Source organism: Xenia sp. Carnegie-2017, unplaced genomic scaffold (assembly GCF_021976095.1).
Source record: "Xenia sp. Carnegie-2017 unplaced genomic scaffold, XeniaSp_v1 HiC_scaffold_16, whole genome shotgun sequence".
In the NCBI taxonomy this organism is placed as follows: domain Eukaryota; kingdom Metazoa; phylum Cnidaria; class Anthozoa; order Malacalcyonacea; family Xeniidae; genus Xenia; species Xenia sp. Carnegie-2017.
In genome coordinates, this window is record NW_025813469.1 from 2,965,093 (window position 1) to 2,989,723 (window position 24,631).

The following is a 24,631-nucleotide window of genomic DNA, read 5'->3' on the forward strand; positions in this document are numbered from 1 at the left end:
CAGATATAACGCGATAAAACAAATTTCGAAGCTATATGGATGCAAGTTCTTAATCTTTTTATATTAAAAGCAAATCACAACAGCAACTGTCTACAATCAACAAAGGTGAGTAGCATTTTTTGACTTTCAAAATATCACGGCGTTCCAATTTTGCGAACAGACTACTAAATCCAATGACAACATTACAACAAGATTTTAGGTATAAACTCTGCGAGTTTAGACAACATCTGCTCTTCCATATTTAGAGAAACAAAACAATATCATTGAATTCTGGACGAGCACCTTCTTGTTCATTAAATTTACCACTTCACGTGAAATGAAAATTTGTATAAGAGTACAGATGGAAGAATAATGCATGAAGATCATTAGAATGACATTCCACGATTGAAAAAGTTGAGAAATTTCAATGCTATCTTTGAAATTCTGTGAAGGCGTATTTATAAAAGTACAGCATTGAGCTGTGTGTCTCAGCAGCATATTCGAGTAAGAGGAAAAAACTAAAGTAAAATAAAAAACAAATTTTCCCGATAAGTCAACTATTGTTGATCAGGTTTCGTAAAATACTGATTTTTTATGTCACGTGACTGACCTGAGATAGAAGTATTTAACCTTGTTAACAACATGCGTGTACGCACGTTGATTACATACCGGAAGCTTGGTATGAAAACTACTTCGTAGAAAATTTTTTTTGAAGAGAGCCATAAAAATCGTGTTAGGGCTAAATTGAGTACGGCCATTGTGAAGGTTATCTGAAAATGACGAATTACTTGTCGAACGTAGTGGAACCAGTACTAGACATGGTCATAAACTTTAAAATGAAAGATAGCGGCTGTGACATATTCATTGCCTAACCTTGATACGCAACTGGTTGTCAAATAGAAACCATTTAGAAAAACTTTCCGATTAAAACATCGTAATATCTCCTGAAATATATATTTTTTCAGTTCCAAACTAATGTCGGAGGTATATCTCTCATAACTTAACATAATGACTACAAAGAGTCACGAAACATGTGATCGTTTGAAAAACTAAGTAGATTTCTCTTTTATATAAAAATTTCCCTTTCTGTGCACTGATTGATTAAAATCTCAACGTAAGATCATCAGCAGGTTGATTCAAACTACAGGGAGCAGTTTCATCACATCAATTAATCTAACTGCATAGCATTCACTCTTGATTGCACTTCTTTTTCGTAACTTCTTTTGTTTGTCGAGAAAAAGCCCTAAGTAATAAAAGCTTTTCACTTGTCTCAACTCATGTCCGTGCGCTTCACTCACATTTCTTAACAGCTCTGCTACTTTTTGCTGCAAATCATGGTCTCCGTCTTCTTAAAGTTTAACATTAACATGTGTTTTTCTGACACTATTGCCATTACAGAAGTCTCTTATGCAGTTGTTGTGCACTGCTAGCCACGATCATCAGGTCGTCGGCAAAAGAAGCTTCCAAAGAGCATCTGCTTTCAGATGTTCCGAGAGGACATCGATGACAGCCGCAAACAAGTGGTAACCACTGATCTCGAAATAAGACTGGATCAAGCATCTAGCACAAATGTTTAAGACAAAAATAAGAAGCGCCGCCATTACTAAGGAGCCAACTTTTGAAAATAAGGAGCAAATATACTATGGATTTATACGAGAATAATGAAGAATTTTCAACATGCAACTGCATGAGCATAATAAAGAGATAAATCAGTTTATAGATAAGCTAAAAATACGATGAAATATGATGAAATATGATCAAAATGCCGCGATTTTTGTCATCGGTAACTCCACTGTGGTATGGAGAAACTATGGAAAATAGCCCACAACTGCATGGAAATACTTAGAGTTGTTGGAATCGTAGTTGAGAAGTACAAACTGATTAAATAATCATATTAACGGTCATAAACTGATCAATCCTATAAAATTACAAGCCTTTTTAACGAGTGATTCGGAATGAAACCTGTATGCGTTTTGTTTTATACGGCCGATTATTCTTTCTGACTCGCTTTACTATCGCCACAAAGGTTGTTTTTCATCTTCTGCGTTATCTTAATATCTGTCATATTTAATATTTCCTCGACTAAGGGCGTTCAAAAATTATACTAAAAATTTATAGTTCACGCTTTCTACCTGATCTTTGAAATGATCCAAACATTTTTTTTTACTTTTCTGCCCAACAAATTTTGTGGTCCGTATGCCAATATTGTCATCCTAAATTACTGTATTCCTTTCAATTTCATGGTCCTTAATCCGTCACTCTCCATATTTCCACTAAATTTTCCGCATGTCTTTACGAAGACTCTGTCATTAATTTGTTTTAATTTCCTTTTTTTTTGAAAGGGCAAGAAATCAACCATGGCACAAGAAAATGATGATACGGCCGTTAATCGCACTGACCACGAAATCAGTTTGCTATTAAATCATCTCAAAAACATGCCGGACCATATGAAAATTTTTTGCTCGTCATTGGCATCACTCTTCAACGAGGCGAAAGTCAGTAGCATTACGGGTGGCGAAAATGGCGTTTCTGATGTTGTAGGTATGTTTGACATCGCTGAGAAATTCAAAGATATCAGGGAAGAAACAAGAAAGGACGCAATCGTATATCTGCGCGCTAACCTACCGATTGTGAAAGAGTTTTCGCTCTCAGTTAGGGATTGTCTGGAGCACTACAAGTTTTTATCATTTGAAAAATGGCACACAATCTTTCCTCGCATACTCAGTGAAATAGAAAAGAGCGAAGCACTTGCGCAGACTATTTAAAAAATGCACGAAGACATCTTGAACAAGTGTAAGCAAAGGGCAGACGTAGTGCTTTTTGAACTAAAGGAGCTTAACAAGAATATGATGAAAAGGCGAGGAAACTTAATGAGGACTTTCGTAAGAAAAGCAACTTAGCAACCATCATGACTTTTGTACCAATCGTAAATCTTATTGCTCCGCCAATTTTCGCCGCTCAAGCAAAGAAATCGTATGTTGGAATGGTCGCTGCAATAAAGAACAGAGAAGTAAATCAAGAGGCCGCATCTATTGTCCAGGACAATCTTATACCTGCCCTATCAAATTTCATCAAAGGCTTGGAGAAGATAGCTGGTTTCTTTCAAATCCTTGAAACGGATTTAAAGCGGTACAACAGCGATCCCGATGATGAAACGGACCGTAACGATTATAGTGCAATTCACTATGAAATCATCAAGGGTAGATGTGATAATATATTGCGGCAACTTAAAATATTTGATGCTTCGTTACCAGCCATTCAAAGCACCATCAACTTCATTCCCAATGATGAATCAGACACGAACTATGTGCATGAATGGTTTACAAGCAAAATGGACGAGATCAAACGAGAGATGAGGCACCATACAATCCCTAAATTTTTTGAGAAAGTGAAGAATAGTTGGCTGCCGCCAGTACGTCTAGCCTTAGAGAATGATGAATAGACTGAGTCATGCATTACATGAAGTATTGCTTGTCAATAAACTGCTCATTATTACCCGATCGTCTGACATTTGACAAAGCGAAAGATCCTACATCAGACCTTTATGAGGGATTTGAGGCTGGTGAGGATGACATTCTAGGGGAAGCCTCGGTCCCAGTATACACAAAGAGGAAGGCTATTGAAATGTACTTAATCCTAAAACGATGTGACGAGGAAGAGAAACTTTTAAACTTGGAAATAGAAAGGCTTCTATTGTATTACACCAATCTTAGCTCAAAAATTGATGAAGCACTTGCCGATATTGGTGATTTGAGTAGCGATGAATTCATGCTTGGTTCAAAGCATGAACTGATAAGATTTAAAACCAAATTGCGGAATGAGTTGTTCAGCTTGAAGAAAAGTTTTGAGCTTCCACTTGGAGAAACGTTTCTTCTCCATGCTGAGATTGTCAACTTAACCAATGATGTCAACATTCCCAATGAATCTGAAAGCTCACCGTATGAGGAATCCGATACTGAAGATGAAAACATCGGAGAGCTCTCAGAAGTGGACAGTGACATTGAATAGACGACATAGCTACTATTCGTAAACTAATAGCTACTTTTTGTGTACTTATTATGTAATTTAGTTGTTCACGTATCTAGTATAACTGATGTCACGCAAACATTTGGTTTTGTGACGTCATGTTAGTGCACAGTCATTTTCTCTTCTTCTGTACGACACCGGAAGTTTTGACCCGTCGTTTAATTGTGAGAGAACTATGTTCTTTATTATTTATCAATGTCCTACAAGTAAGAGTTTATATGCGACATATATCCCAACCAATTAGCTCTGTCTGCCCAACCCAATTCATCTAAAATTGTGAGCATTCATATTATATAAAATAGCCGAGACGTATCCAAAGCTTTGTCAGTTGATCAACGGGGTCTGGGGCGAGTTTTTGAAAACACCGAATTTCATGATTTGTCCGTCTAAATCATCCAATTTGTCTTTTAACGTTACAATCCTTCCCATGTTTCATATTTTGCTCAATATTAACTCGAGATTAACGAGATTTACAGATCGAACACTCTTGTCATGTTGCACGCCTACCGTAATCATTGCACGTATTACGTATCACGCATTCTTGCCGTGAGCTTCAAATATTCTCTACGCAATACCAACCCTCCCTACAATCAGATGGAACATCATTCCCCCCCACTAAAAAAAGGTTCTCGATATTATATACAATTAACACCAAAAATTAAGCCTTTCCTCAAATTATTCTTATCGTGTGCCTCTGAAATTTATGTTAATTAGGGGCTGCGCTAGCTATTTTAAACCATACCATTTCCGTAAGACATTGGTTAACATTTTCAATGGCGTCGATGTGGCTAATGCCAGAATAAAAGTAGACATGATTGCTATGAATTCTCTTCACCGTAGGAAAACACTTTCGTACAATGAACCCACACTCTCGAACAGATATACTCTTATATTTATTTCTCAACACTTTTAGAACATCTGAGCATTTTACGCGACATAAGGAATCTTGATGAAACAGAGCTGACAACCTATAATAGAGTCATATATAACGATTAAGGACACAAGCGACTGCGTTCACGGATTCCGGTTGACAAAAAAACACCACAAGTGGAGACATTCTCACCAATTTGCACGAGCTTCTCGAAAGTGAGACGGTTTATGTTTTCTTCTTGATGCATCTTTTTTCGGCATTGCTTCAACTCAAATGACATAATTGGGCTTTAATATAGACGGGCACGGGCAGTACAGTTTATAAGAGTATGCAACATATGTGAATAATGTCCATTGTCCATATATAAAATAAAAACAATAGTACCCGCTCGGTGATTGGTCTATAGCCGTGTGTGCATTAACCTGTGCAAACCGACTTCAACTCAACCAATCAAATCAATCTATTAACCAAAAAAAATTTGCATATCGATGTAAATTTATCTGTTTCGAATTATTGTTTTGTATCATTGTATACAAGAGGTAAAAACTGTTTTTCGTGTTTGCACCATTGCAATGGCTGATGCAAACCTTGAAGCCGTTTGTGGGAACTCGAGCAGATGCAATCGTGCAACCCAAGACCTTCGGTCTCCTGCTTGCACTGATCTGCTCTCAAGTTTCCCCAAAGGTCTCATTGGTTTGCATAAGGCAAATTGTATTTCTTAGATGATATATGGGCATATGTGACGTAAACGATCTAATAAATGCCCTATATTAAATTAACACCTTATACATATTAAACGCCCCCCCCTCCTTGCAACGCTACTTACTAATAAATTCCGTCGTCGATAGACACCCACCACCTTCACAACATTACCTTTATAATATATTAATTATAGTGGGTTCACAATTTGGCTTATAAGAAGTTTAGTTTGTCTTAGTTTTGTTTTATTTGTTCACACAAACAACTAATATACACGTCTCTCTTTTCATTTCGCTGCACCACAACATCTAGAATTGATTAAACGCCCTGGCCGTTGATAAATTCATTTACGGTACCAACGAACACTCAAAATAAAGCAAATGAATGAATGAATGAATGAATGAATGAATGAATGAATGAATGAATGAATGAATGAATGAATGAATGAATGAATGAATGAATGAATGAATGAATGAATGAATGAATGAATGAATGAATGAATTCATAAATGAATTCCACTTTTAACATTTCGAGAATTCCGCTGCGTCGACATTTTCACTTTACGGTGCTTTTTGTGAAATAAACAGCACCGCATAATCCAATATCATCGAGCATATGTGATTGTTACACAAAAGTATGCAGTAGCCAGTAGCAATGTTTTGTTACAGCAAATAGTTGACAGTTGTGGCTTTAAATTTTTTAACAAATTATGTTTCAAATAAAAGATTGATTTTTTTAGTTAGTACAACGACCATACTAGCATGGACCTTATTAGTAGCAGAGTATGTAGCATCTTATAATAAAAACAACCCCCAAAAAACCGATCACGTTCTTTTCTTAACATCAGAATGTTACTTTAGAATGTGATTGTAGGGAGGGTTGGTATTGCGTAGAGAATATTTGAAGCTCACGGCAAGAATGCGTGATACGTAATACGTGCAATGATTACGGTAGGCGTGCAACATGACAAGAGTGTTCGACCTGTAAATCTCGTTAATCTCGAGTTAATATTGAGCAAAATATGAAACATGGGAAGGCTTGTAACGTTAAAAGACAAATTGGATGATTTAGACGGACAAATCATGAAATTCGGTGTTTTCAAAAACTCGCCCCAGACCCCGTTGATCAACTGACAAAGCTTTGGATACGTCTCGGCTATTTTATATAATATGAATGCTCACAATTTTAGATGAATTGGGTTGGGCAGACAGAGCTAATTGGTTGGGATATATGTCGCATATAAACTCTTACTTGTAGGACATTGATAAATAATAAAGAACATAGTTCTCTCACAATTAAACGACGGGTCAAAACTTCCGGTGTTGTACAGAAGAAGAGAAAATGACTGTGCACTAACATGACGTCACAAAACCAAATGTTTGCGTGATATCAGTTATACTAGATACGTGAACAACTAAATTACATAATAAGTACATAAAAAGTAGCTATTAGTTTACGAATAGTAGCTATGTCGTCTATTCAATGTCACTGTCCACTTCTGAGAGCTCTCCGATGTTTTCATCTTCAGTATCGGATTCCTCATACGGTGAGCTTTCAGATTCATTGGGAATGTTGACATCATTGGTTAAGTTGACAATCTCAGCATGGAGAAGAAACGTTTCTCCAAGTGGAAGCTCAAAACTTTTCTTCAAGCTGAACAACTCATTCCGCAATTTGGTTTTAAATCTTATCAGTTCATGCTTTGAACCAAGCATGAATTCATCGCTACTCAAATCACCAATATCGGCAAGTGCTTCATCAATTTTTGAGCTAAGATTGGTGTAATACAATAGAAGCCTTTCTATTTCCAAGTTTAAAAGTTTCTCTTCCTCGTCACATCGTTTTAGGATTAAGTACATTTCAATAGCCTTCCTCTTTGTGTATACTGGGACCGAGGCTTCCCCTAGAATGTCATCCTCACCAGACTCAAATCCCTCATAAAGGTCTGATGTAGGATCTTTCGCTTTGTCAAATGTCAGACGATCGGTTAAACTGTTTATAAAATCACGAAGAGAATCAATGGCAGCATTGTGTTTCTCAATTGTTAATTTCATCTTGTTCGTGATCTTGGTGATTTGCCTGGACAAGCGAGTGGCAATTTTCTGACCATCTAAAGAAGTAAAAGGAATACAAAATTAACATTTACAAGAACAACAAAAGACAGATATGGTAACATAGCTTACGTTACAAGTATTCGAAATATACAGTGCATTACAGTACCTGCATACTTCTTTCTCAATGTTATTAACAAATGCCTTTCTATGGAAAGTCTATGTAAAGCTCCGATAGTATCTGTTCGTTTTCCTTGTATGACTTGCAATGCAACGACGTCAAAATTAGGATGACCAGGTTTCCATATTTCTTTTATAGAATGCTTTCGTTCAATATCTTTTAAAATCTTTCAAAACCTGTTTACATAAATTTTGCGCGTATGTAAAAAAAAGTTTAAAGCAAAATATTGCTTTGACACATTTATACATACTGGTATAGTTTTTTCGACATCTGATGAATTGAGTAATCTTCAGATTTTATCTCCTGGTTTTCTTCAAAACATCCGAATGATGTAGCACTAAGAATTTAATAATTCACCAATTAGGCTCAAAAGAAATATTAAAACGTCTATAGGCATGTATTATAGAGAAATAGCCAGTTTAGTACATTAAAAAACCTACCTTAGTTGTTTAAAATGCAGTAGCTTTTGAACGTACGTCACTTTCCAGTTCTCCGTGGTTTCTTTATGTTCTGTATTTAAAAAGTACGTCTTTAAATCCTACAGACTGAATTGTTAAGAATGAAACTATTTGCCATGAATGACATTATATACCTGGGTAGACTCTTGACATAATTTCCTTCTCTCTGGCCTCCCACTGACAAACAATTTCAGGATCGTACGTCACTAACAAACAAAATAAATTCGTATTTCCTTGGATGCAAATTGAATTGAGAGTTTGGTTAGGCAAAAAGAAATCTTAAATACTTTCGGCCACAGAAAACATAAGAAATTTCTAACCTACCAGAACTACTTACCAGGTAGTTCGCTAAATAAATCCTTCATTTCTTGTTGCGTTTAATTTTAAGTTGTAGACATTTTTTAAGCTTCGACGTTAACGATTTTCCTGAAACAAATCATATACAAAAAATTAAAACAATTAAGGCGCAACAAACAAATAAAAACATTTTCATTGTGTCAACGCATAGTTACACATAAAGCAATGACAATATTCAAGCACCTGCATTGCTAAAATTTCTTCGAGATAAGTGAAGAAGCGCGTCTGTCAAAAGATCTACTCTTCTACTGGCAGACATCTCCTTAGTAATTGCAGAGAACCCACGAAGGTAAGCCCAGAGCCTTTCAATAGCCTCACCATCTGTAAGACCAAAACCGTCGAGCCTTCTAGGACTGAGTTTGACCTGTTTTTTTGAAGACATTAAAAAATAATATTTTACCTACGGGGGCTTTTAATCAAGGAAGAAACCAGAGCAGAAAAGATTGTCTTTCTTCAATCGCTACATCATTACCCAGGGATGTACTTTTCTGGAGGGATTAGGAACAGCGAATACGAAATTCTGAATATTAATAATAAGACACTAAATATTATTAAAGGGTAATAATAGATCTCGTTAGCACAGAATCGTTTTGTCCTTTGTCCCTTTGTCCTCAAAATTGACACAGGAAAAGAAATTATAACCCGACGATTTGTTCTCCATACTACCTCATCAAAGATCAAGAATATTGATAATTACGTGCAAACCAAGGCTAAGACAGTGCTGAAAAATCGTCCAAGGTGTGAATGCCGACTGCAACAACTACCAAACAACTTTCAAACAGCTTCTGTAACTTCTCCTGCCTTAAATATCTGACAACTCTAAAATAAGGTGGAGCACATTATAGATTAGCGCATATATAACAATTGTTTTATCACTGTAAAAATAAACATGACAGTTTACACAATCAAGTCATAGACCATGCATAAGCATGATAAATTAAAGGAAAAGAAAAAAGTGGCTGTTTGTAAGCATCCATGGAATGAATGGCCACACCTAACTCACCAGTCTAAAGCAAACAAAGCTCTTTAATAAAATGAAATGAATTTTATGGTAAACATGTAACACTTCATATTTCACAACAACTTTAAATGTTCTGATAATATATGTGACAAAAAACATATAATTTAAAATAGTTCACAAAGCAAATAGTAGAAAAAAAGAAATCAAATACTGACTTGTGGGCAAAGAGGGCAATTTCTATAATCAATCAAGTCTTTCTGTATGAACTTTAATGATCTGACTTGGTGTTTGAAATATCTGAGAAAAAAATCAAATTCTTAAATGATATAATATATACAGTCAAACCTCTTGTATCAAATGACCCTGTACTAAGCAGATACTGTGTAAAATCCAAAACTTAATCTCATATAGCTAATAATAATGGAAGTATAATGATGAAACCTCAATCAAGCTGACACTTTCATTAAGCCAGTCAAAACACTAGTCTGTTGTCCAATGGTGTGTACTTAAAATGGGTTAGACTGTACTACTCTACACATATAATCTAACTATTAGGTCTACAATAACTGTAAATAGACTTTTGTTTTATAACATATAACATACCTGTATTCATCGAATGATCCATTGTTTAACACATTATATATGTTTTTGACCTTAACAAGAATAAATTGAACACCTAGTAAACTTGTGCATTTGTTTCAAAAATAAAATAAGGTTGAATACAAAGTCATAACAGCAAAGGAAACTTCATGTGCAATTTGAATGTGCTCTTACCTTATTTGAGGCAAATACGCATTATTTTTGCAAAGTACAACCCATCTATTTCCACTATTTCATGGGTAGACTATCATATGGGTACACAATTGAGGTTTATGAGAAATACATACCAGTCTAGGTAGCATTTCAGGATATTCAACTTCAACAGTGCTGCAAAATTTGTGCGAGGATACATGGCTCTTGAGCAAGAATTTTTCAGCAAAATCCATGAAGTCAAAGTGAAATGCAATTTTGGGTTTAGAAGATGAGCCTGGCCACAGCTGGAGTTTAATTAGTTTTTCAGCATCCTTAATACACTGACAGAGTTCAACAATTTTTAAATGCTGCCGACCTAAATTTTGTATGAGATTAAAAATTGGATTAATTGATATGCAAATAATTAACATAGAAATTATTGGCCTAAATGAAGCTATGCTTAACAGTATTACTAACATATACACATTTACATGTAGTCTAAGTCAAAATACTATTATTGTTGCCATACTGTACCTTTCCATCCACACATATTATAGTACGTGATTGTGTTGAAGAGCAGTTAGCATGCTGACTGTCACGTAATATACCACCAAAAAGTAATGGAACAAACATTTCACAATCAGTCTAAAGAGTAGTTATTTAAGCATAAGAACATGTATACATTCTATAAGGCACCATGCACAGCATATAGCAGCATATCCTTCTTGAAAATGATTGATAGTTTTAACAAAATACTACAGATTAAGTTACTTTAGAGTTAAGACATGGTTGTAAAAAATTGCCAGCATTTGATGAATACTAGAGCTTAACAAGCCAAATTCCAAATGTAAAAGCAAAAATATTTCATCTGAAGAATTGACTTTTGGAAATAATCACCTAGAATTGCCTTCTAATAGACGACTTAACTTGTTTATGTTTTGCTGGCAGGCAAATTTTATAGGGATTCATCTGTGCCGCCAGAAAGAATTAAGCTTACCTTCCATACTTCAACCAAATGGAAAACATTCCTCGTTCGATGAAGGGATTCCGCACACTCAAAACAGTAGAACTGTCCGTGACTGCAATCACGACATCTAATTTCTGCTTTCTTTGCTGGTATCCCATCTTCTAAACATTTTACGCAGAGTTGTCCTGGCAACATGGCACAATTTTCGATGTACGACTTTACTAAATTATCTTGCAAACACTTCCAGGATTCGTTTTCATTCACTCTCCTCCTTTCATATCGAGATCCAGTTCCACGTAAATTATTTGTACCTTCGTTAAGGTTTTCTTGAAAGCCTTCAAATGTATCGATCGTGCGAATGGGAAGAACAACATTAGGAGAGAGAGAAATATTTTTCCTACTAAGTTTCCCAGACGCAGAGTATGTCTTCACAGTCAAAGAGTATGGTTTTTACTCTGCGATTGCCGCTCCTACTGAGCGCCATCTTTTCTGTCTCACACTAACAGTGCCCAGAGATATTGAGGTCAGGAGAGACAAACATAGCCTTTAGATAGCACAGAAAGCAATCTAAATTGGCTATCTTCCGCATTCTAAAATTTAGAACTCTGAGTAATACCCATTTAGAATGAGCGAAACGGGTGATATAATAGCAAGAGTGCGTCAAATGCAAAGAACTGTTTTAATATTATTATCTCCTGCAAAGTTAACACATTTCAACGTAGAAGTAATGGTATTTCGAAGTGCCCTAATGTATCCTTTCCAGTAAAGAAACCATTGTCTTACTTCCGCACCCAGTGCTAAAGGATTGGACGGATCGTCGTGATAAAAAGCAGAAACGTATTTAAAATTTTCCTTCCAGTCAATTCCCCTCTCCTGAAGTGAAATCATTTTAACAGGTAAGACACTCAAGCCTTTTTAGATTGTAACACTGTCCATGTCGAAATGGGAATTCAAAGACGAATGAAGATGATCTATTAATGGTTTAGTCACAGTTAGTTTGTAATGCTCTAAACAAGAATCGCAGAGTGAGTTCGATCAAGTGGTTTGTTTTGCAACAATCCTTTTCCTGCTCTCTTCCAGATTCACCTTGCCAGAGAGTTTCAAAGTTTGTTTATACCACAATCTATAAAAATGATCCACATTAGTTCTCATGTTAGCAACATCCTTTTTTAACGCAGTAATCATTAAAAGACCGTCCATCTCATCAATACTTTTTCTCTGTAAAAACTGTGTAACAGGAAGCGTTGTATCAAGAACATTCGTGCTAATAATTAAACAAACAATAAAATCAAACGATGTAACTTGAGTCAACAAGGATGAGGCATCAGCTGAAACAGAAGGTTTGCAGTTACCCTCTGTATTGTTAACCATATCCTGCAAAGTACTGACTAAAGGAAAAACAATTTGAAAAACGTGTCCAGGCTTTTCACACGTTCCCTCCATCTGGTCTTGCAAAGACTTACTAATTTTCTTTTTTGTGTTTCCGCCAGAGTCGTCAATATTTGCTGCAAAAGGAACATTACGAGTCTGGGAAATGTTTATGAAGTTAGCAGCCTCATTTACATGTTTAAGCATTTTATTCACTTCAACAATGTTCAACGTGTCACATACAACTAAGTTTAAACGATGACTGTAGCAATGTGTATAAACTGCTTTAGAATTAAATCGCAAAATATGTGCAGCCAAACCATTAATATGCTCAGCAATATTATAACAAGTTTTGTCTCCCCCTATTCCTTGGATATCATGACGTCTAAATACAACAATAGCTTCATTCCAATGGCGAAAGGTTTAGAATATAGTCTAGTTATTCTTGAGCATTTAGATGGAAAGCGCTCACCAAATAAAACACAAGCCAAACAATATGCACCATCTTCTGAAGGTGAATAACAAAGCCAGTCATAATCCTCAAACCATCCATACTTGAATGATCTCTTATTTTTATCACTTAAGCAAGGAAAAGAATAGTAAATTGGACGCTTGAATACAATTTTTATGTTCTTTAGAAGAAAAGGTTTCATTTGGGGTTTTGGTCTTAGTAATATTAATCACAGGCTTTTACGAAGAAACTGGAAATATTGCAAACTCCTTAAGTCTTTGATAATGATGCTAATTTTGCTTTTTTAGAAACTAATGGGTGGGAAAATCTTGAAGTTTTTCTTTTCATTGCACCTGTAACTCTAAAATAAAAAACTAAAGGAGCAAAATGGCCTGGGTGAAAACTTTGTTCCGATTCACAACTCCCTTGTAGCAAAACAAAATATGAAGGTCAATTGGAGGCTTATTCAAATATGTCCGTGGATGAGTCAGGGAATTAAATGTCGATCGATCCGCATGGTACATGTAGCTATTAATTTTCTGTAGTTACCAACATTATCCAGTAAGATCATTCTTTTATAAATTAAGTTCTCCCAATTGGAATAAGAGAAATGAGCTTAAACGCTGTTTGAAATTGTAACATAACTTTAAATATAATTGCATAATTGTGATTTCTGTACCGATGAGTTGAAGCTGTCACAATCGCCACTTTTCCTGAATGTATAGAAGAGCTTCTGTACATCATTTGAAGATATTTTAGAGTATTATTTCTCATAAAACCATTCATCCTCAACCACTTTGACTATTGTGGTATAAACACTGATTTCAATTAGATCTGGAAATTTAATGAAAATTTGTTTAAACATGCTGATTGTTTTAAATATTGGAATGTTTTACAAACTTTCTTGGTTGGTTAACTTACATGAATATCATACTTAACTTACAAAAATATATAGCTGTCGCAATGCTATATTCTTTTACACGGTTCGCAGGTTTGCTGATCAATTTCAATACAAAGATCAAACTCAAACCATTGAAATAACATGCATTAATTACCATGCCAATGTTAATGACTAATACCTATAAGCATTCTCGTGTTCTAAGTCGTCGTATGTAGCAAATGTAAGATTACACAGGAAGCTTTTGCGTACATTAGATAAAGTTTCGCAGTAAAAGTTTTGTGTTAAATTTATGCTGTGTTTGGTTTCCAGAGATGCTGGAAAGTTGATAATTGTGGGGGCAATATTCATATGTTCATGTTTTGCCATGCTACTTTCGCTTGAAATCAAATTTTTTCTACAAGCTGTGACTACGAATATATGAGTATATGCCCCTCTCTCCAAATATCGACGTTCCGGCGTCCTGCTGGTTGCTCAATCAGTCAAATCCAAAAAGGCTTAGTTTCAATTCGATAAAAAAAAATTACAGAAAATGTAGAGTTTGTGATGATGATTTTTTATGTTTTAATTTAATTTCAATGAATTATCCATATTAATTATATTATTCAGTAGTAAATAATTCTTAAGTCAGTATTTCTCAATTCCCATATATTTTATTTGTAAATATTTCCTAAAATAGTCTCAATTTATTTCTCTTTTAGTTAGTCTTTTTGATATTTGTAAACATACCTTTTCGTTGTTTACTAAATTTTACTGCTTTCTTTGCTTAGGAGAATTAAGCTTTCATTTTCATGCTTGTTTAAATAAAGGTGTTGTAACACTCTCTTACTACTAATGCTTAGTAAGCTAGTGTTGTAACTTTCGTCGTGTATATTAAACGCACATTAGCAATAATGCTCCCACGAAATTACTGGCTTACTACTTGGAAATGTTGCTCGTGTTAAGAAAAGCGGCAAACACTTGTTGAACACACAAGACAACAGTTAACATTATTAATTTGTAGAAAATTGAAAGTTTTATAATGTTGTTCAGAAAATTTCCTGATATGACTAGAGTTAATCAATGTTTAAAATTTCATTTTCACACTTTAATTCTCGCACGACTATAGCCTATAACTACCGACGCATTAAAAATTTATTTGACAGTGAAATAAAGCAGGTATTTGATCGACCTTCATTTTTCTTGAACTTATACCATGAATTTTATATTATTTTAGTATATAGCTATTACGCAAAAAAACAAAGTGGCTATTTTAAAGTGTTTATAACACCAAATTTAATCATAGAATTTTTTTATTGTATTATAAAGGAATTTTGTAATGACTTAGTAATTTCTTTAATAGAACTTCTTTAATAAGCTTCTTCAATATTCAAATGACAACGTTATGACAAAAACATTGCAAAATTAACATTAAGAAAACAACTTTTTGTCAACAGTTAAGCATTAAAATATCTAATTTGGGAAAATTTACAAATATGTATTAACACATGTAATCATTAAGCTGTTAGTTTTGTATATAAAACGCTCTAACCAATGTTGAAAGTTAAGATCATTATGCTCTGTGATGTCATTACGATATCATTTGCATAAAAACAGTTATTATCTCTAGGAAAAGTTAGCTAAATACAAACAGTCAAATCTTCTGAAGAGATTGTAAAGTCATTTTGTTCTATAAAATACAATCAAGCAAATTCATCATATAATTTCTTCTCAAAAACTCCATAAGGAAAACAATACAAATTAGAAAAAGAAACCCGGTAGACGGAGTTTTTTACTCAAAAACAAGTGTTTGTCATAATTAAACTGGGTGTGTTGTTTTTTAGTGATTTAGCGCAATAAATGTTCTAACAAACTAAAAATGTGCTAGACTAAACTTTTCAACAATGAAATCAAACGTTTAGTTTTCTATTTAAAGCCAGAAAAAAATTTTGTAATTGCTTACATCTGACGTGACTTATGACATCAATAAAATTAGAACAAATTCGTATAAATTCAGTTATTTTGACTGTTGTGTCAAAATGGCACACTAAATGCATGATATTTGGTTACAATGTACAAATCCCTTCGATTGATATATTATGAAGAAACATGATGACGTCATCATGACTTCATATGCCCCGATGACGTCACTTTGTTTCTGCTTGACATTTTTAAAAAAGTGTCATTTTTTCATTTATAAAATCGAACTGCTTGAAGCATTAGACAAATAATCTTCCACACAAATAATTACGAAAGATTTTATTTATTTATCAACATGTCACATGTTTCGTAATTGTACATCCATAACCACAAATTAGAGTTTTTTAACAAATCATCAAATAATGTACTTTTTACCTCTTTTTAGCCTGAAGGTGTATTTTTATGGTGAGAGAACGATAAAAGTATGTAACTGCTTTATTGCTCACCAGTTTTTAAGTGCCCACCTTCTACCATGATGTCATATTTGTTGTGGTCATATTTTAGATACCACTTCCTCGTAATGCTAAGCTTTTAATAATGCCATACCATCAGGATAAGGACGTTGGTATCTTTAGAGACCACCATGACATAACCGCTTGCCAACATAACGTGTAAGACTAACCAAGAATCTGCCTCTTCACAGTTGAATTTCCACAGAATGCTAATTACATCATTACATATAGAATATATTGTATCTGCAGCAGTTACTGTAACCTGTTTTTAATACCTTCATCCCTCTGAAGGAACGTGGTAATCAGTTGTATGAGTTGTTTTTTCTACCGGATTTGAAAAAATCCTGCCCTTCATGGCCATGCAGCATTTTCGAATCCTATATACCTTATGATCTCCGTTCGTCCCGACTTGCTCATTGCCTCACTGTGCTCCCTTCTTTACACTCTAGGTGTTGTTGATAAGATCCACCTCAACTGTATTATAGTTTTTGGGAGGTGTTACAAAGTGCAGCAGCCATTCATGGTACGTTTTCTTAGGAAGCATGGGATTTAAGGCATGAAGTCAAAACTAGGAACATTCATCTCGTACATTTTCAGTAATTGAGCTAGATTCACTCATAATACTTTTGAGTGACACCTTGCATGACGGTAGCTGTTTTGCATCTGGAGTGGCTATAGCTAACGAAACGGTTGTTTCTGGTCAATGGAATGACCTCTTCTAGACTGACAGCGTTTGCAAATATAACTCCAAAGGCTTGTCAGCCTTCATTAAATGCGGATACTTCTTTCGCGATGTTGCCTTCTTTTTCTTTTCAACTCCATTGTCGAGTTTAACTTTCTTAATTAAGTGGAAGAAACTTTTAACGTTGCTCTGCAGCCTTTTATTAAGTCATGAACAATGTCTTTCCTGTCGTAGGGGCATTTAGCAAATCTTTGACAACTGTCTTGTCGATTTCAGCACCGGTTCGCAAAGATTTAGGAGTATTTTGTCAAACAATTTAACACCATAATTTTGTAACTTGCTCTTTAAACTCGTTAAACGATAAGCGTGATTCCTCTTTTTATCATGGGTAAACTCCTTGTGCTTTAACAAGATCTTTGACATTATTTATTTTCAAAGGTTTCCCGAAGCTTCCGGAGCTTCCAGCGCCCAGGTTTGGGCTGAATAAAGAACGAAAAGTACCAACAGCTCCTTTAGTCTCTTTGTTTAATAGCCCTCTAGTCAAATCACACTGAATCGTTGAAAACTTCTCTCTTTGAAAACTTCTACAAAAACTGCATTCCTTTAAATCTTTAAAGGCTGGATGGCTTTTTGCTTGTAGAGTACGCAGTAAACTTGTTCATACCTCACATAAATTTGATGGTTAATGTTTTCTTTAGCATATTGCGCTCAAAAAGAAGATGTCGTTCAATAAGTCCTTCTACGACTAGGGAAATCATAGACGAGGCGTCTCTAAGATAAGCAACAGTTATACTCGCTTCTGTATTATCCTTGGCTTGATTGATGCCACATTGTAACTTCTGAAATCCTTTACAAACTATGTCCATTTCTAGCGTACTTGAATTAGGATCCTTTCTAAAAGAAACAACTAACGGCAATAGTTTATGATCTGTAGTCGCTGTTGTCAATTCTTCTATTTTTAAATCGACCAAAGCACCAAAGCATTCTTTATGCACTATCATTCACCTGTAGTAATGACGACCTTCAAAGACTTAATCTGTTTATCCACGCAGGGGCTATTATACCGGAATCTATACACCATTGTTTATCTACTCGGCAATTATGATGTTTAAAGAGTAACTTCTTTTGACAGGAAGCTGGTGAAAACTACCTATCAGCGAGAAAGCATTCCTATATAATTTGTTTATGTTCTTCCAAAGTATGTGACAGAGCTTGAATAAACCTATAGGTAACTTTTAAATCTTGTATGAAATCAAGTAGAAAATTAAGATATTCCTTGCATACTTGATACTATGGCAGTGCAGCTTAAACGGAAAAATATTCCTGAGGTCATTTTTTGCAGTAAATGCGAAACTGATTTGTTGAATACAGTCCATGAACCTTGTAAATGCAATTCTTCATTATCAAAGTCCCGTCGCAGTGAGCTAGCTACAGACGTCCTTTTTGAAACAGCTTGCAATTTCGTCGCACATTAAGTCGTCATCTTTGTAGATTGCCATGAGTGGAGGTCCGAAAGTTTGCCAACATGATATGAAGCAATTTCTGCTTTTTATTTTTGACATTATCACACAAATGTAGTCAATGCTCCACAAGGGACCAGATTTGAGTTATGGATGCTTTCTATTCCGCTTTTGGCAGTTGAAGTAATGTTTTATTGGTATCGTGAGTATACCCATAGCCTGTTAGGGTTTCCTCTTTTTATCCTTGTTATCCAATACGCTGTGTGTTCATATCTCTTTGCGTGGGTTGGATAATAACGATTGCCTGGAAGACACCATACTTGACCAAGCCAGGTTCTGAACTCAGATGTCTTCATAAGGAATGATGTGATTCCACTATTGCAGCATGTGTGCACTCTGTTTACTCCATGGAGTTGTACAAACATTGTGCTATACCACAGTCAATTATATCAATCAGCTCTTCTGGGGTCAGTGGCCATTGCTTTTTTGATCAGAATCTTTTTTGTACTTATGGCCTTACCATCCATCCGAATGACCTTGCTATATCATTATCTCTAAGACTCTAAGACTACATCCATGCAAAGCCGCAATTGCGTATTTAGAAAGATTTGTATCAGCAGGATTCATCAATAGGTATCTTCCACAAGGTAAAAACATATACCTTTACCAAACTCTTGAATTAACTTTATTTTATGGGTGGATGCGTACTAAAAAAATCTTCTAGCAGTTTGTTGAATAGGAATGCGTTCTTGTCTGGAAGAAATTGGGTTAATTCATGTAGTAAAATGATTGAATCACATGTTCACGTCTTTTTTTTTGTTATCATTGTTTTCGTTAGTCTTCATTTGTGCGAAGGCAAATTTTATCACGCCTTGTGATAATAAACCTCTACCGTAAAAACGTTGTTAGATGGACTACTGAAAAGTATGTCCAAGAGTTTTGCAGCCTTAAAAAAAACGATTAGCTGGATCTTGCATATGAAGTTATTCTTTCTGCAATAGGCGTTTGCTAGCATTTTTAGTTAACAGAGTACCCTCCAAAACCTTCTTCATTGTACTTGTTGCCACCAGTGGATCACTTTAAGTAGTTGTGGCGCTTTTATTGGAAAACTTTTGTAGTAGGACAAAATTCTGAAATGGGGCTTTATTTAAATCCAATAAGTACCTCTGTCGTAGTTGTATCAACTGCCAGTGGCGTAGCCAGGAAAAATAGGAACTCCCGCCCACCCATGTCGCGCAGGGCATGTTCCCCTGGAAAGTATTTAAATACAGAGCCTTGTTAACATGTTTTTATTAGATGCATTCTTAATGTGCAATTCTCAAAACTGCAACTAGTTTAAAGGTACTAAAAGTGGCTCAGAGAAACGTTATGCAGGAGGCAATTGTCTCATAAAGCATAGTGAATCTAACTCATTACTGCCCCAAAATGAAAAAAAGAAATTTGAATTAGCACAAAAAATAACATTGAAAACAATACTTCCTAAAATGCATAGGGATAGATTGTCTTTAGCATTCCACTAGTTAGATTATACTTGTTTAGATTGGGGCAAGTAGAGTGAGATGGCTTTATTCCTTAAAGTAATGCTTAATTCTCTCAATGAAGTACCATGCAATATAAGAAAAAGATATCAAAACACATACTATACCCATAATTTATAAAGAAAGGCCAGCCTCCTGGGTTTTTCTACAAATTTTTCAACCACCTCATCATGCAACACCTCTGATTCATCTTTTTGTTCAATGATATCTTTGTGAATAGATATTCTACACAAAGAGCTAAGCCGACCTTGATCCATTCTATTCCTCATATAGCTTTTTAGCCTTTTCAAGCAAGAAAACGACCTCTCTACTGAAGCACTTACCACTGCCAAGACACCATTTAATTTTAACAAATTTACCACTTGACGTAAACTCGACTGGAGATTAAATTTGCAGATATACTTAAGCACCTCATTACTGTACTCTTTGTGAATGTCCTTGTCACTGTAAATGAAGGAAAGTTGACTCTCTAAAGTTGGAAAGTCAAAAAGAGGACTATACTTGCAAAGTAGTCCCGGCCCCTTTCCCCTCCGGGGTCCCGACCCTTTTCCCCTCCAGGTCTTATAGAACTCAATGCTTTTTAGGAGTCTACTAACCTGGACGATCTCCATCCACAAACATATGAACATTAAGCGAAGAACACATAAACAACATAAGATTGCTTGCATAATTAAGTAGATATCATGAAACATGTCAGATTACCCGATATTGGAACTTGTTATTAATAAGCCCTTAATAACCGAGAGCAAGGCCTTTACGGAGAAATATATAACGGACCGAGATCTTTGCTATTTCTCATTGTTATTTCTCCTACATCCTGAATGTTCTGCCACCTTACAAATATTTTAGCAATTTTCGCTGACAAATTTATATCTATAAATCTCTTAAATTAGACACAACGTGTTTGAAAGTTTTGTTGAATTTGAATGACAAATTTTTTGAATAAAAAATGACATGTATGGACCATCATATTTTTGTGCATTTCGTTTAGATAGCCTGTGAAACAACTTAAAATTAAATAGAAGAAAACGCGGAAGATTCCGAGGTAAAGAACGTTGATTCCCAGACCACATTCAAATGTGCATATCCCGAAATAAAGACTCCTCAAGAATTCAGTATAAACTTTTTTTAAACGAACATCCACTTTTAAAAGTGCAAATCTACTTCACTTTACCTGCTACATCTAACCTGCAACTTCAGACATTATAGAGACACTTTCTTAGGCAGAAAAACAATGTCTAGATAATGTCTTTGGCAGAGAGCTTATATCTTAACTATATTCACATGCAAAATGAATTCTTGAGAAGCATTTTTTGAGAGATGTTTTGAAACATTTTGCTTTTACTTTCCTACAATTTTTTCTTTTACAATCCAAAGAAAAGCACACAATGTTGATGCAATACATTTTCATGATAATTCTGGTAGACACCGCCACATGAAAAGAAATAAAATTTTAAGAAGATCCTGTTTTTATTTCCTTAATCATGTTTTATCCCTTCATCCGTGTTTCATTACCTTACCCATGTTTCATCCCTTCATCCATGCTTTATCCCTTCATCTGTGTTTCATCCCTTCATCCGTATCCGTGCCATCAGTATCTGTGTCTTATCCCAACCCAGTAAGATCTCATGCTCAGTCACCCATCAGTCGTCACAATGCACAAAACTTAATTTTATACGATATCTATTTGCATGAGGAGTACTCTGATGCCACGTCATAATATTTATTTTAAATTTCTGATTTGCAGAATGGCAGACAAGGCAAAACCTATAGCGAATACAAGTCAAACATTTATCTCACAAACAGTTCTCTCAAGGCGCTAGTGAATCGCTAAATGGTGGCTGCAAAGAGTGCTGTGTAACATTTACAAACTACAACCACGTGCGAATAACAACTTATTTTAAGGACAATTTCGCTGACAAATTTTTATATCTACATCCCTTATATCCAGAGGTTAAAGTTCAAATCAACATTAAAAACTCTACTGATGTTTTTCATTGTTTAAAGCCGTGCAAAATTCTTCATAATTTTTTAAACCAATTGTAGACGTTATGGATTCATTCCACATGTTTTGAATGGCTTGTTTTGCCTGCTCGCTCATCATTTCTCGTCCTTTTGTGGCAGATCCGGTAGCAACACGTTCTAACAAGCTTGTTCCAAGGTATCCGATCCTTTGCAGATTTTGCAGATAGATGCTCATGTTGAATTTGTCTTTATGTATCTTCATAAAATCAAAAGAACTCATTTTCACAGCATTCCTAATAGACCCTTCATCCGTTATTCCCACGAACGTTGCAACAGAGCGAACAGCACTTTCTAAATCATTTGACATATCTTCATAAGTCAGCATCAAAACATTCGAATCATTTCGTCTAGGCCACCAACTGCGTAAATGCTCGAAATAATCCATTAATTCTTTAATCTTTTTCTTATATATATCCGATATAAACGTCTCTATCGTCATTTCTCCGGAGATATAGAAATGGCCTTCAAGAAAACGATACAGGCTATCTATAACTGCACATGGTTCTCGATAAACAATTACATATTTCCCACCTTTAGGACTCGTTTTGTATGACATATGGCTTTTGAAAATCCTCGGATGGTATGTCTGCTCCTTGTCGATGACATCGCCAAATGTATAAGCTGTATCAATCCACAATACAACTTCGTCTATATCATTAAAACTCATGTCTCCTCCGCTTCTTAACTGATGAACTATTTGCGACATCCATGTCGTGCCACATTTCGGCGGACAATTAACGAAGATATCGGTCGGTTGGGGCAAAAAACTACCTGCATGCTGATAGCTTTCTTTTGTAACAAAAGCTGGTACTGGTGGCAGCGAGTTCACGTTTCGTTTGACTACATTATCATTTGACAAATTTGCCATATTTTCCATAATAACGCTTTCTGCTTTCAAATTTATTTGTCTTATTATATTGCGTCATAAATCCATATGACGCTGTTTTAGTGTGTGTAGATAAAAAGCGGACGCCGGACGCTGACGGCGGACACGGATTGCAGACGCGGATGGCGGATCAAAGACGCGTACGGCGGACGCAGACGGAAAACGCGCAAAATAAAATACTTTTAGTCCGTTCGTAAAGTACTCTTATTCTACGTCGAAAAATAAACATTGAAAAAGCTAAAATAAAAACATAACTAAATGATGTTATTAAGAGACACAGGTATAAGCAAACATGAAAAACACGTCGTCTGCACTCGGAAAATACTCAAACTACCATATTTGAAAAACATGCTTTTTGTCATTTTCAAGTTGTTGTACTTCTTACCTGCGTCAGATGTCTGCCGTTTGTCAATATGTTCTTGTAATCGGCTCATGTTAACCGAAGTTTGTATTAAAAACGAAAGGAAATTAAAAAACAAATTGAGAATTAGATAGCAGTTGGAGAAGCTAAGACAATTATCTTTCACATTTGACCAATCTGAAAGAGACTGTCGTCACTATCATCATTCAAAATAACAATTTGTTCCTTTGGATGATACCTTTCAGCTAATTCTTTATATTTCACTTTAGTCTATAAATATGTCACAAAATATACACAAACTGAAATTTCAGAACAGGTTTGTGAAACGCACAGTTCTGAGGTTCCCCCTAGATATAGTAGGTCTAGATTGCTGACGAGCCGCCATATTGGGTGACGTTCATGATAAATCAAAGATGGCGCGGGATCCGGGCAAAAGACATAGAGTTACTCAACTCAATTGATGTTTTTCGTAAATCACTTCTTGTCATTGTTCTCAAACTCTTCCGACTAAGTTGTATTGGAAACAAATCGTTAAAGCAAGTGTTTTGAAGCCATATTGGACAGTTATTATTAAAATACGGGCGAAAATATCACTTTCCAAATATTGTGTTAATTGGTCATTTGGTTGTCTCGAGTCGTTCGTCCACCAAAATAAACAGATTTTTTCAGCTTTAGCTCCCATACTGGTTTGTTGCGCATTGAAATATATCATCTTGACAATTTATAGAAAGATGGAAAAATCAATCTGAACATTTATGAGAAAAAAGCAATTTATGATAGTATTCCCACTGTACTCGTACTGATATGTGAAGTTCATCGACAGTTTAGCAAGACCATTTGACTTTGAATGAATGGAAAGAGGAGCAAGAACATATTTAACACTGCAGCACTATTGTTTACTGACAAGAACTTAGAGAAGCTGTTAATGTTGGGAGACGTAACTGAAGGAAACTTGCCTCATCTCACGTAATTGCATCCAGGAGTACTGGCTATAATGGTGAGATCTTACAGCTAAGTTGTTAAATTCTTCTAAATTCTTCGCCGCAACTCATAATGAAACATCTATGTACACTCTGGTTTTCACTGTGAATCCTTAAAACCCGAATGAAAGACGTCGCACTATCGGGTCTTCGAAGCTACAGCCGTCCTAGTTTTTCATTTTCAAAAGACGAAATCAGCGTTCTAAATGACCTGAAGAATGACAATAGCATTGTTGTCATGAAACCTGATAATGGCAATTCCGTTGTCATCCTTGATAAGACCGACTAC

At 35.3% G+C, this 24,631-nt stretch overlaps 4 protein-coding genes across 5 annotated transcripts; 1 reads left to right on the plus strand and 3 right to left on the minus strand.

The window, feature by feature from the left end:
• On the plus strand, window positions 1–2,744 carry LOC124437175. The gene is made up of 2 exons (XM_046987182.1): window positions 1–105; window positions 2,322–2,744. Exons 1-2 carry the CDS (start codon window positions 40–42, stop codon window positions 2,742–2,744), a joined length of 489 nt encoding a protein of 162 aa, XP_046843138.1. The 5' UTR covers window positions 1–39.
• Window positions 2,745–6,953: 4,209 nt separating this feature from the next.
• On the minus strand, window positions 6,954–9,004 carry LOC124437176. Its single transcript, XM_046987183.1, has 6 exons — window positions 8,806–9,004; window positions 8,400–8,471; window positions 8,248–8,317; window positions 8,054–8,144; window positions 7,796–7,973; window positions 6,954–7,685 (listed from the first exon to the last, which is right to left on the minus strand). The coding sequence occupies exons 1-6, from the start codon at window positions 9,002–9,004 to the stop codon at window positions 7,051–7,053; spliced, it is 1,245 nt and encodes a 414-aa protein (XP_046843139.1). The 3' UTR covers window positions 6,954–7,050.
• A 452-nt stretch (window positions 9,005–9,456) lies between these two features.
• On the minus strand, window positions 9,457–12,512 carry LOC124435832. Of its 2 annotated transcripts, none has more exons than XM_046985783.1 (5): window positions 11,313–12,512; window positions 10,850–10,960; window positions 10,471–10,691; window positions 10,187–10,236; window positions 9,457–9,629 (listed from the first exon to the last, which is right to left on the minus strand). In XM_046985783.1, the coding sequence occupies exons 2-5, from the start codon at window positions 10,863–10,865 to the stop codon at window positions 9,617–9,619; spliced, it is 300 nt and encodes a 99-aa protein (XP_046841739.1). In that variant the 5' UTR covers window positions 10,866–10,960; window positions 11,313–12,512; the 3' UTR covers window positions 9,457–9,616. The 2 variants fall into 2 exon arrangements, with proteins under 2 accessions (XP_046841739.1, XP_046841738.1); XM_046985782.1 differs by lacking the exon at window positions 9,457–9,629 and adding an exon at window positions 9,667–9,880.
• A 9,285-nt stretch (window positions 12,513–21,797) lies between these two features.
• LOC124435830 (sulfotransferase ssu-1-like) lies at window positions 21,798–23,053 on the minus strand. Its single transcript, XM_046985780.1, has 2 exons — window positions 22,647–23,053; window positions 21,798–22,577 (listed from the first exon to the last, which is right to left on the minus strand). Exons 1-2 carry the CDS (start codon window positions 22,990–22,992, stop codon window positions 22,072–22,074), a joined length of 852 nt encoding a protein of 283 aa, XP_046841736.1. The 5' UTR covers window positions 22,993–23,053; the 3' UTR covers window positions 21,798–22,071.
• Between the last annotated feature and the right edge of the window lie 1,578 nt (window positions 23,054–24,631).